This window comes from Furipterus horrens, unplaced genomic scaffold (genome assembly GCF_987537825.1).
Source record: "Furipterus horrens unplaced genomic scaffold, mFurHor1.1.pri manual_scaffold_11, whole genome shotgun sequence".
Taxonomy (NCBI): domain Eukaryota; kingdom Metazoa; phylum Chordata; class Mammalia; order Chiroptera; family Furipteridae; genus Furipterus; species Furipterus horrens.
The window spans coordinates 51,101,725-51,114,556 of NW_028327181.1; the positions used below are offsets into that span (position 1 = coordinate 51,101,725).

The 12,832-nt window shown below is 45.7% G+C and overlaps 1 protein-coding gene across 3 annotated transcripts in view; it reads right to left on the reverse strand.

The window, feature by feature from the left end:
* SHISA6 (shisa family member 6) overlaps positions 1-12,832 on the reverse strand; it is a 272,872-nt gene that overhangs the window by 142,151 nt on the left and 117,889 nt on the right. For 2 of the 3 annotated variants that reach the window (XM_090291440.1, XM_090291439.1), the window contains exon 3: positions 2,759-2,854. The exons of the other annotated variant lie outside the window; for it this stretch is intronic. In XM_090291440.1, the coding sequence (XP_090147566.1) occupies positions 2,759-2,854 (96 nt within the window). The remainder of the gene's footprint in view (positions 1-2,758; positions 2,855-12,832) is intronic. 3 annotated transcript variants of the gene reach the window in all.

Genomic DNA, 12,832 nt, shown 5'->3' on the forward strand with positions numbered 1-12,832 from the left:
CAGAAGGCCTTAGGCACAGGCAGGGGGAAAATAAAGGAAGAGGGACCAGAAAAAGTCAGTAATGGAGTTGAAACAAAAGAGGACGGAATGGAAGAGAATTAAACACACACAATGGAGAACGTGTCACATCAGAGACCCCTGAGTGGTTGCTTCCCCCGGGGCATTCACATGGGGTCGGTGAGCTTACAGGCACCCCTTACAGTCGGGCTTGGCTTGCTCTGAAGGAAGGGAGAATGGAGTTGTCCTTTTTCCAGAGAACAAGGTTGTGTGAGGACTAAAGAGATCCTCATTTCCAAAGCACCCCCTCTGTCCTCCCACCCCCTCCATTCTCTTAGCTTATAAAACTTTAGTTATCATCTAAATGAAAAAAATACACACAAGCTACATTCCTGGAACGGGGAGGTTTCAGAGGCCTTTGGGTGGAAGAGAATGCAGAAGATCTGGACTTGAGGAGGCAGGCCCCGCTCGCACAGGCAAGAGGGAGATAACAGGCAGTAGCCATAGCAAAGCCCTCCACCCACGGGCAGGGTAAGGCCCCTTGGATGCCCCAGGTGGCAGTGACTAAAAGGACAGGTACGGATAGAGAATGACCTTTATGTTGCTCTGATGGCGGCGCTGTGATTTTTAATTTTGTCCACGGCCTGATAAATGCATGGCATGGCTCCCCTGTCTCTCTGTTTCCACCTCCTTCTGCCCTTGGCTTCTTCTATCCTGCTGCACTCACACCAGCCTCTCTCCTACATCTTGAGCCCACGAGGAAGCTTCCACGTCAGGGCCTTCCTGGGGCCTCTGCTTGGGATGCAGGCGTCTGCTCAATGACTCCCCTACCCAAGAGTGGCTTCCTGCCACAGAGCTCCCTGACTCCTTGTTCCTGTCATCAGGAACTTATTTTGTCTGCTTTCCCCAGGGAGGATACGCTCCACAGAACAGATTCTGTTTTGTTTACTTCTGAATATTGTTTAGCACAGAGCAAGCCTCATGAAGAATTTAAGCGACCGTGAGAACCAAGAACCACAACTATGTGTTCTGTGGGTTGAACTGTTTGGTGTCCCAGAGGGGCCCACCTACAAGGAGCAGGGCCAGCGGTGGGACCAATGCAGCTCAGAAACCTTCGTAGGAGTTGCTGTGCTCTGTTGAAAGATCCACATTCATAGCTCAGCTCTTTGGGTTATAGGAGGATGGCAGCCACCACCAGTGACCTTCAGTGATCCTTGGCACCTGATAGTCACACCCTTGTGAAGTCTCCTCCTACTCTGCATCGGGCTGACTTGTATAACCAATAGAATATTATGGAAATGATGGTCATTAAGGACACTGTGGCTCTGTCTTTTTTTCCTTGGGTCTGCCCCTCTGAGGACGCCCTGCCAACATACTGTGAGGACACTCAAGGAGTCACAGAGAGAATATCACAGAGAGAAACCAAGGCCTCTGCCAATGCCAGCGCCCTGTGAGGGAAGCACCTGAGAAGCAGGTCTCCCAGCCCCAGCCCGACGCTGAGACAATGCAGCAGCCCCAGCTGGCGCTGGGACTGCAGCCTCAGGACACAGCACCCTGCTCAGTGGCTCCCGAATTCCTGGACTGCAGAAACTACCCAAGGTAATAAACGTTCATCATCGTTTTAAAATGCTCAACTTTAAGAGTGTTTTGTTTCACAGTGATAGAGAATTATGATGAAGTGGACGGCGCGCGGGCCTGACGTCCCAGGCATGAGTGGATATGGGTATGACTAGGACTGTGTCTTTCAGTGACTTATAGGGCAGCCCACCTCGCCCTCCGGAGCCACTGGTCCCGATTTGATTCTGCAACCCTTGTTAGCCACGAATGCCACCTGTATCCTCAATAAACTTTATTTAGACACAAAGAGACACAACAGAAAATACATACACAGATACAGATATTTTTTTTCTCTATAGGGTGAACAAACATCACAAAGGGAATTTAAAAAGTAGGTGCAAGGAAATTAAGAAAATATTGCAGAGTTCCTTGTTCACTCACACTTAAAACAGACACATATTTCAGAGGGATGTACCATCCCTACAACAAGATTCACAGTTTGTTCTGTAACAGTACACAGGTGTTAGGGAGGTAATCAAAGGAGTAAGAGAGCCAGTTACTCTTGACAGGACAGAATGCTCACAACACTAGCAGGACTCTGTTGAAACAAAAGACAGAATGGAGGATTCCAGACCCCCTGCACAGGTGTTCTGCAAGCTGTCAGCTAGGTCATAAAGCAGCTCAGCAGAAATGCTACGTGATTACGGCTTGCGGCTGGAAGGTCTGCATCACCTCTACCTGGGTGTTCACGTCAGAGAGAGTTTACACAGACACACCGAGGATGCTGAAACTCTCGACATGCGTGCTGGCTTCGAAACTCATGGTACAAAGCATTGACTTCAGTTTATATAAAACGTGGCTTTAGAAAGAAAGGAGTAATAGCCAGGAAGACAATAAACACGTTGCAAATGCTGCGTCCATTGGCAGTGTTCCCCACCACGCTGCCTGCCTGGGGCCCCGCCACACCCTGTGCAGAGCAGGATGTGTGTCCCTTGGAAGTCTGTGATTGCCCTCTAACGTCACACTTGTGACCTCCTGGTCACTCCTGTAAGAGCCACGCATGTCACCAGAACAAGCTGCCACAGAACCACCCAACTTATTCCTGTCCTGGGCACACCTCTGGCCCCCACGCCATCTTTGCATTTCCGATGGGGGTTTCCCTAGGCAACCTCTGTATTTTAGTAAAAAATGGTTTCCACTGTACCCTTCGTGTGTCCTCTTCCTAATGTGACAAATCCAGAAGAGATGAAGTTATGGAGATCAGCTCCTCCACTTCGGTAAGCATCCTTCCCATAATGTCCTGCAAGAAGACGGGGCACAATTACCTGGCGCATCCATGACACCACAAGAAGACAAATGCTCAGCTCCGGCTCACCCACCAACGGTGCTGAACTTAATTCAAATCAGCAGCTAAGTCAGAAGGTAGAAGCAGCCAAGAAAAAGTATGTACATGTAACTTCATAAATTTATATAATGTACAATATATTATATAAGTATATAATACATAAATATATAATATATTTTATAAATATAAAACATAAATATACAACATATATTATAAATGTATAATACATAAATATATAATGTATATTTTATGAATATATAAAGTATATATAATATATTTCATCATGTAAATATTTATATAGTAACATATATAAATATATTCAGATATATTATATATTACTGTTTAACAAAGCGCACATATTACATATATATACACTGCACAACAATGAAGAAAGCCCTGGGGCAGTTACGTTGACAGCAGCGGGTACGGAAAGGGAGACGCGGGGCCTGAATCTGGCATTTCTGACGGAGCACATCAACGCCAGTCTACCTGTCCTACCGTCCTTTCCTTTGCCTCCGCTTCCTTCCACCCCTTTCTTGCCTTATTCGTTTGCTTTCTTTCTTTCCAAAGTGCAGAGGCCTGGGTCTCGTCAGGACTGCTCTACCTACATGCACGTTTATGAATCGGACCACGCACTACAGGACCAGAGCCTTGTGGCTTGGAGAAACCCATCCTCAGTAGCAGCCGACAAGTGGAACGGCGGTTAGAAAACACCGGGAGAGGACAGACGTCTGTGCTGTGTCCTGTCCTGAATGCCCGCCACCGGCCCTTACTCCCTGGCAGTCTAATGTGCCCGCCTGCCTGCGGGGTGGTGTGTGTGGAAAGAAGCGGAGAGCAGGTTAGAGCCCTGGAAGAGGAAACCCAAAGAGAAAGAGACTTAATGTTCTGCTTGGACATTCGCAGCAGGATTTCGTGATATGCTCGAAATACTGACATTGTGAAGAAAGGACTCTGAATCCCAGCCTGAGACATGTGCTCATGAAAATGGAGAGAAGCCGTATTTTCGTCATGCTCCCACGAGAACATAGTGAAAACTGTGCTTAAAAGTATCACAATGGGCGGAACGACTTAAGATGTAAAATTAAGTTAAAAAGTGGACAGAAAATGCTATATTAAATATCATCACAATGCTGTAAAAAAATTCACACAAGTGTATTAAAAAAAAAAAAAAAAGACTGAAAAACACACCTGATGCTGAAAACTGGCTTTGGATAGATGGAATACAAGGCTTTCTTCTTCTCTCCTCTCAACTTTTCTATATTTCCCTTTTTTCCCTATAATGAATATGTAATTTATGACATAAATAGGCAAAATAAATTTCTTATGGAAAAGCATGTGATAAGTGTAAAAGCAACCTAAACCACATGTTTTCTCAGTGAGGCAACCTGCACATCAGTAGATCTCAAACTTGGGTGCATGATGGGATTATCTGGAAGCTTTAAAAGCACATCCGCCTAGGTACTACTCCGAGATTCTGACTCAGTGGGTCAGGGCCTGGGCTTAGGGAAACATTATTTTCAAGAAGCTCTCTAGGTCATTCTCACGTGCCATGTGCAAGAAGAACCATCACGTGCGTTCAATGACTACGTGTATTTGCTGGGACCCTCATGGGTGCCCAGAACCACCCACCATAGTTCTCCCCCTTCCTTCCTTCTCCCAGATCAGTGGTTCTCGAATCTGAGTGTGTATCAGAAAAGCCAGGGGGCCACGTTAAAATGGACAGCCGGCCCGCTCCCAGAGTTTCTGAGTCTACATTTGGGATGGGGCGCGAGAGTTTGCATTTCTACCAAGTCTCCTGGGATGCTGATGCTGCGGGGTCCAGAAACCAGACTCTGAGAACCAGGTCCTAGCACAGCAGGAACATAACAAAATACGACCACTGCTTCCTTCAGCCCCTCCACTCTGGAATAAACACCTCATCCCCGGGGGCCCACAGCTTTCCACAAAGACTCTCCTGCTATAAACTCTGGGATTACAACCCACAACGTAATAGAAGAGAAAGAATTATTGGAGCTGAACTAAGAGGCTCCTGCCCATATCATCCAAGCCATATCGCAGCTCTAGAAGCCAGACTCTGGTGCTTGGAGACATTCATCTTCATCTGGGGTGAAGGAGAGAGGAACAGAGCTGTGGGGAGGGGTCCCAGGGTGAGGGGGACCCTGGTCCTGTGACGCTGCCACTTTCTGCACCCCACCCCGCCCCGACAATAGAAGAGTCAGAAAAGGAAGTAACAATTCAGAGCCCTCATAAATTTGGGTCTCATTAATTCATAACCTGACACATCCTGCAGAATTTGGGCTGGTTTATTTTTGTGCTCCTTATAAATAAAATTTTTGATAAACAAATCAATATTGAGGAAGACAGAACATAAAACAGTGTCTGTGCTACTTACAATTATTCTTATGTGTCAGCTCGAACAAGGGCCCACAGGATTAAGCATTTCCCTACTGCTTCAGGGCTATGCTGTTTAAAAGGAACCAAAAACTTCCTGACCACCTACTATGTGCCAGGCAGAAGGGCGGAGCTTTTGAATACACAGCTTAATTTTTTTGCATAATAATTATGAACAGTGTAGCATAATACAATCTACAAAGATCTTTCACATGTACTATTTACTTAAAATTTGAATCACTACTGCATTGTTAGTTGCCTGTTATTATTTACTCCCCCGTCGTATTGATGGAAAAACTGAGGCCAAGGTCCACAAATCTTTCTACAACTTTCACCCCTAGCAACCTCACCCCACGATCTGAATGAGCGCAGTTGGGACTCTGAGGCTTTAACCAAGACCCATTGGGAAATGCTAAGCCAGAAATCTAGTTAGTGATGAACAAGTTCATAGAAGCTGGAGGGCAGACATGTTGAGCTTCAAGTACTGAGGCTTTGAATTGGGAAAAGAAAGGATATACTGAGGGGTCAGGACCAAGAGCATTTGACAGAACTAAGGAATTTATGGTCAAATCATTTTAGAAAACATTGAGTTAAATGAAATGAAAATAAACCTGTCAGTGAGCACCTGACTCTCCAGGGAGCCTTTATACTTTTCAAAGTCATCTCTTGGGACACTTCCGGAGAAGGTACAGTGGCAGTTCCAGCTTTTGCTCGAGCCATGGTCCTCGTATCTGAATGCTTCAGACTGGCCTGGATGGCACACAGATGGCCAGCCCAGGAATTCCTCATCTAGTAGGTCAGGTCTAAGCACTGATCATTTGCATTTCTAGCGAGCCTCTGGGTGATGCTGATGATAACCACAGGCCCAGGGACCACACTTTATGAATACTGTGTTAAGAACTACGGACAGGTCACTCCTCCACTGGATACAGAGCCAATGTTAGGAGGTGAGGGTCTAGAATGATCTGCATTTTCTGTACCCTCCAAAGGAACAATTGGTTTATCCTGAACAAGGGCGGCATGAAGAGAAGAACAGCTGGTAAAAGCGAAGCTCCACACAGGTGGGCGGTCAGAAGACACGGGAGCCAAAGCCCCCTCTTCTTTGCCTTGGTGATGCAGAGAGCTCATCACTTGATGATATAAATGGCTATCATGGAACTCGTTAGCTGTATCACAAAGTACCATGCCATTCTCTGTCTGGAAGCGACTACCCTCTGCCCGCCATTGAGGCAGGAAGCCAGAGGAGGGCCAACATTGCCCCAAGTCTGTTTCCAGAGACAGAGCCATAAATCCAGCAGAGCTCCAGGCAGAAAGAAGCCAGAGCTCCAGGAGCACCCATTCCGTAGTATGAGCACACCCAGGTCACCAGACAACTACCAGGCAGCCTCTGGCCAGGAACAGGGGTGGTTTTGAAGTGTGCCTGCCACCGCCTGAACTGGACTGTGCACAGTAGCGCCCGGACGACTTCTCAGCCCCCAGTTCTGCGGCTGCGCTCTCTCCACCACCATCCTCTGGGAGTCAGGTGGGAGGCAGATTAGAGCTAAGGAGGGGTCTGAGGCTGGGGTCCTGAATTGTGCTGCGCTGGTGGCTCTGGGTAGGCAGCAGCCCTGAGCAACCAGAGGGAAAGCTTCTGTGTAAAAGATGTGCTACAAGGGACAGGAGGAATAAATGAGGCGGTATCTTAATGGTGATCTCAGTAAGATTTAAGATAATTCTGCATCCGTGAGATTAGATCAATAGCCGCAGGAGAGATACAAACTGATCTCAACAGTTTACTTGAGTTGCAAGTATGGACAACATGGTGGGTATTGAAGGAAATCAGTGAAGACAATTCCAGTGAGAGAGAGGTACTGGGTACTCGATGGGCAAGACAAAGGCAGAAATGATGGCAGAAAGGACGAGGCAGAGAGGACAACTCTAGAAGCTACTATTTCAAACAACATTCTTAGAAGAGAGACAAAAGGGATCATTCAGAAGCAATCATTAAAATTCATATTTTTTTCTGATGAGAGGCTTTAGTCATTAGATTTTAAAAAATCAAGTATCAGACTTTAATTAGAAGAGACCAATATCTAAATATACTCTAGTGGAAGGCTATTTAAAAAATAAAATAAAATAAGCCATCTTCACAAAACACTGAACCTATAGAAAGTGAAGCAACTTTATGAGTTTGTTAAATTTTATTTTTGTAGAGGCAGGACAGTGTACTGGGTGAAGAATACACGGTTTGGAAGTTAGCTGACAAGATTCAAACCTCTTTATGAACCTGTTTCCTCAAATACAAAAGGGAAGCAATAATAATACCCTTTTCATAGGTTGTTGAAAAGATTAAATGAGTTAATATATACAAGGCATTTGGAACAATACTACTCAGTGCTACTTAAGGGTTTGCTAATATTTTTGAGTAGAGATTTCTTTTTTTACTCCACTCCTCTAAAACTCACTGAAAATAGTAAAAAGAAGGAATGACAGAAAAACTCTCTTCAGGAAAAAAAACACAACAGACTTTTCACTTAATAGAGGTAGAACAATTTGGAAGAATACACATACAACACGCAAATACAGAAAAGTATAAAAATCAATTCAAAGAGAACTAGAGACCTAAATATGAAAAATAAAGCGCAAACCCTGTTATAAACGAATATTGGAAAATATGTTAATGCTCTCAAAGCTGGGGAGGGCTTTTAAACAAGGATCAAAAGGTACAGACTAAGGAGGAAACAAGTGAAAAAATTTAGACTGTGCTATGTCAAAAGCAACCATGAAGCTACAAGTCAAGCACTAGAAACATGCATTTACATTAATCTCCAGAACACATAAATAACTTCAAATTAATAAAAGAGTAAATGAAACAACCCAGTAGAAAAAACAGGCAGAAGAGATAACAGGCAAGTCACAGAAGAGAAAACTCGGAGGGCCGATCCACACGGAGTGGAGTTCAACCTCACAGATATCAGGGCAAGTCAAATCAACACCAGAACGAGATATCATTTCCCACCCAGCAGACCGGTAAGGATGCGCATGCCTGAGACTCCCTCCCTGGATAAGCAGGAACAAGAATGCCTGCACACTTCTGGCGTGTAAATTGATACAAGTGCTTTGGAAAGAACTTTGGCAATGGCTAATCCAGTTGAAGATGGGTATATCTTAAAACTGGCAATTGTGCCTTTAGGTATATGCCCCTGATAAATCCTCATGTAAGTGAATAACAACATCTGCACAAACAGGTTAATATGCAATATTGTTTGTGCTAAAGACAAACTGGGAAAAAGCCCTGTATTCCTGCCAAGAGAAAAGTGATGGATGCAATGGAATCCCATACAACAGGGCACGTGAAAATGAACCAGAGCGCTCAGCAGCAGCACAGACGATCCCCGTTAGTGTCGAGTACACTGTGCAGGCCGAAGAAAAACCAGGATGACATCACACACAGAGAGTTCTAAAACATGCGCTGCAACAATATACTGCGTAAGGATGCGTGCGTATGTAGCGCTATACAGGCACAAGGAAAGCCAGGGAAGTCATAGACATGATTTCAGGAAAACAGGTACTTCTGGAGGTAGAGAGGGGAGTGCAACTGAGGAAGGGTGTAGGAGGTGCTTCTGTGTTTCATTTCCTGTGCTGGGTAGTTGGGGAGATGTTTGACTGTTAAATGATTCCTTACTTGATTTTGTTTAATGACAGAGAGGTAAGGAGACAGTAGGTAGGTAGGTAGGTGGGTAGATAAATAGATAATGGATGAATAGACAGATTATGGATGGATAAACAGATAGATGATAGACTGGTAGGTCACTAGTTAGTTAGCTAGTTCGTTTTTGGTTAAGTAACTGTTATCCAAGGATTTTATGCACTGCCAAATTATCCTCTAACAATGAAGAAAACAAAGAGTCTCAAGTTTTTAAGAACTCAGAGACCAAAATACCTCACAAGTCCTCATTGAGGGAAAGAAAAAGCTACCAAACAAGAAGTAAAATCGTAGAATTTCTAAAATCATAGCTGCATATATTTATAATCTTCAAGCAGTACACAAACCCCCTCATTCATTAAGAAAATATGGGTAAATTAGGTTACACATTTTTAACATTGAACACGTGGTCTTTAGTGACAGAAATAAAGTTATGTGATATTGAAGCTGCCCTGGACAATCTGGCACACAAACAAGGCAATAAAAGTACATGACTGTGATGAAATAAAACCCAAAGTGGCTTCTGCGGTGGGGGAACAACTCTCCGCCTTTCGAGCCTGGGGGAAAGGCAGAGCAGGCGCCCAGGACAGACGCAGAGCTGGTCTCTGGAAAGCTGGCGGGGGCTCAGCGGGGCCTGGGCTCCCGCTCTGCCGTCGCTCACTGCTGGGCTTCCCTGTGGAAAACGTGCCACAGACAGCAACCAAAACACACGCGAAACCCCGGGAACACATTTCCAACACATGTGAGAAAGGCGTTTTCTCTTTGTTTACCAAAAGCGCAATAATAATAATAATAATAATACACCAGAAAATCGCACAAGGAATATGAATAAGTAATCATTTCCCCCCAAAAAAGAAAGAAAAAAATTTAAAGACCAATGAAGACACAAAAATGTGATTAACCTTATTTCATAATTAAGGAAATAAAAATCAGAATATGAACCTTTATAAAAAAACAAACTGGTTTGGCCAAACTCACGCACCTGGTGACTCCCAATGCCAGGGGCATGGGCTCCCGCATGGTGCTGATGGGGATGCAATGCGTGGCGCCTTTCACCTAGGATCTCATCCCCAGTTTACCCTACACACATGTTTTCAGGTTTTCCCACAATATATGGACCAGGCTAGACCACGCAGCATTGATCACAACAGTTTCTGCCATTTGAGGTGGGCGGGGGGGGGGGTGCAGTTTAAATAAACTGGAATCCATGTGATGGAATATTAGGCAGGGGGTAAAAAGCATGAGACAGAGCTGTATGTGCTGATGTGGGAAAATCTCCAAGATATAGAAAGTTAAAAAAAAAAAAAAAGAGAGAGAGCAGGATACAGAACAATGCTTCAGTATGATCCCTTTTATTTATATAAATAGGAATAAAAATAATATACACAAAAATATATAGAAACCCTCTGATGGTTTATTCAAACGATTTTGTTTTTCTGGGGAAAAAAATTGCATACAAACTACAAAAACTTCCTTTCCTTTGTGGAAAGGGTCTGGAATGAAGGAACAGCGGTATTTACCCTTGAGTTTTATTACTTTCTTCACTGTTTGAGTTTTCTAAACATGTATATGTGTTGTTTTAATTTTTGTACTATTTTCAGAGTTTATCTGGAATTAGGGAGTGGGCTCACAGGCCATCCTTTGAGTTCCTCTTTGTACTTCTTTATATGAAAAAACTCGAATAAATGTCATTTTATAAGAAGTCCGAAGGCCGGGATGTGAGGGGGAGCACTTCTCCTTGTGTAAAGGACAAGGCGTTCATCACCACAGACACTAATACCCCCCTGGCAGGAGGGTGGTCGGGATTAAGTAAGATCCTGTTCTATAGCCTTTCATCTACTACTCCGCAATGATGGGAGCCGCAGCTCACACCAAGCCTGCAGCCTTTCCTCTTCCCCACGCCCGGAACTCCCTGGGGGCCTCTTACTCCGCATCTGCCCCAAGCTGACCTCAGGCTAGAAAGTGTCAAGAGCAGAAGGAGCTGCAGAATGCTTGGGCTTTGCCAGCTGGCCTGACAGCCCCTCCCCGGGGAGACCCCAAGGCTCCCTCCCGGTGCCCAGAACCCACACCATGTCTCCACACAGGGGAGAGGGCTGGGGCCGCACTGGGGGCCACGAGGCCTGTGCTCCTCTGTGCCCCCACTCTTTGCTGAGCTCCCTCCCCCAAGGTAACCTGGGTGCAGGCCAGGCCTAATTGCAGATGGCACTGACAGTGACCATCTACTAGTTTAAAAATCTCTAGAGAGCAGCTACTGGGAACGCTTTATTTTCTGTCACAAATGTTGTGCCTGCTCACACAAGCCCCGGGCGGGGGGGGGGGGGTGGCGGGGAGTAGGGCGGTTTCCTCCTCAGTCCATGGAATTAGCAGAGATGTTGGCAAGTACTTTGGGGAACCCCACCAAACTGCCCTCTGGCATCTTCCCCCTGCTGACTCTGTAGCCAGGGGCCTGGAGACTGTCGCCAGGTGGGCTGCACACAGGGAGAAGACCGTGTGTCCACAGCTGCAAAGGCTCAGGGTACATAATCCCATTTTGCCAGAATGTTCTGGGAGCCATCTTGCCCAACACTCATTTGTCAAAGCAGGAAACACAAACCCCAACAGGATGAATAGAGGTTTTCTCACGGGCAGACAGGTTTGGAAACCAAACTCCAACGCCTGACTTTCAAAATGGTGCTTTTCATCCTATTGTCCGGTTCTAAAAAAGCAGAAGCCTGCACCAGGCACGGAAGAATGAGGACCACGAGCAGGCAGTGGAGGGCAGGACCGAGAACATAGTTCCATGATCACCGCACTGGGGCAAATCCTCCAGAGAGGCACTCATAAACAAACCCCTTTCAGTCCAATTAACGTCTCCCCTGAACCATCAGTTTTGTTGGTTTGAATTTAAGAAAACTGGTACTTTGTGTCTGAAACCAAAACAAAGAGACAAATAGGTCCTCTGCAGAGGGCTCCAGCTGTGGCCAAGGACAGACTCTAGGTCACCCCGTCCACTGCAACAGAGAAGCTCTGCTGGGGTCCCTTGTATATTATACAGGCTTTGGAGTAAGATTTTTTAAATGTGAACTTTTATTTTAATCCTCAACTGAGGATATGTTTATTGATTTTAGAGAGAAAGAAGAAGGAGAGAGAGAGAAACATCTATTGGTTGCCTCCTGCATGCACCCCGACCAGGGTTCAAGCCTGCAACCCCGGTTTGTGCCCTGACTGGGGTTCCAACCCACAACCCTCCGGTGCATGGGGACAAACCAACTGAGCCACCCTGCCAGGGCTGGGTAAGATATTTTTTTTAAGAAAGCTTACACAGCTCAAAAATAGAAATATTGAAACCACAGCTCTATTCATCCTAATTATTTACCAAGGGAATGAGAATGAGAGAGAACTGCTTGATGGTAACACTAATCTGCAGAGATTTATGAGGGCTATATCCTCCCTGTCCCCCACCACTGAGACGGAATCGGAGAATGCTACAACTGACAGAGTGTTCAAGGTCACCTTTCCAGCCTCAATATTTACAGATGAGGAACCTGGGGCTGGGGAGGGAAAACACACAGTCCAAGGTCACGGAGGTGTTGGCCTCTGCCTGTGACTAAACCTTCCCCAGGGCACCACGCACCCACAGCCTCCCCCGTGCTGAGCAAATGGCACAGAGGTTGATTTCTATTCCAGGGGACCCCGGCACACCATTTCTTGTCTCCTCAGATGTACGGGCCATAATCCCTTTGGAAAGCTGCCCAGAGTCTCACCAGATTCCTGTCTCTGACTGTGATCACGATTTCCGTCCTGTCTCATTCTTGACAGCAGAATCCTGGCCAAGAGGAGTCCTGAAGAAGACCTGGGTAGATGAGGCAAAGGATGCA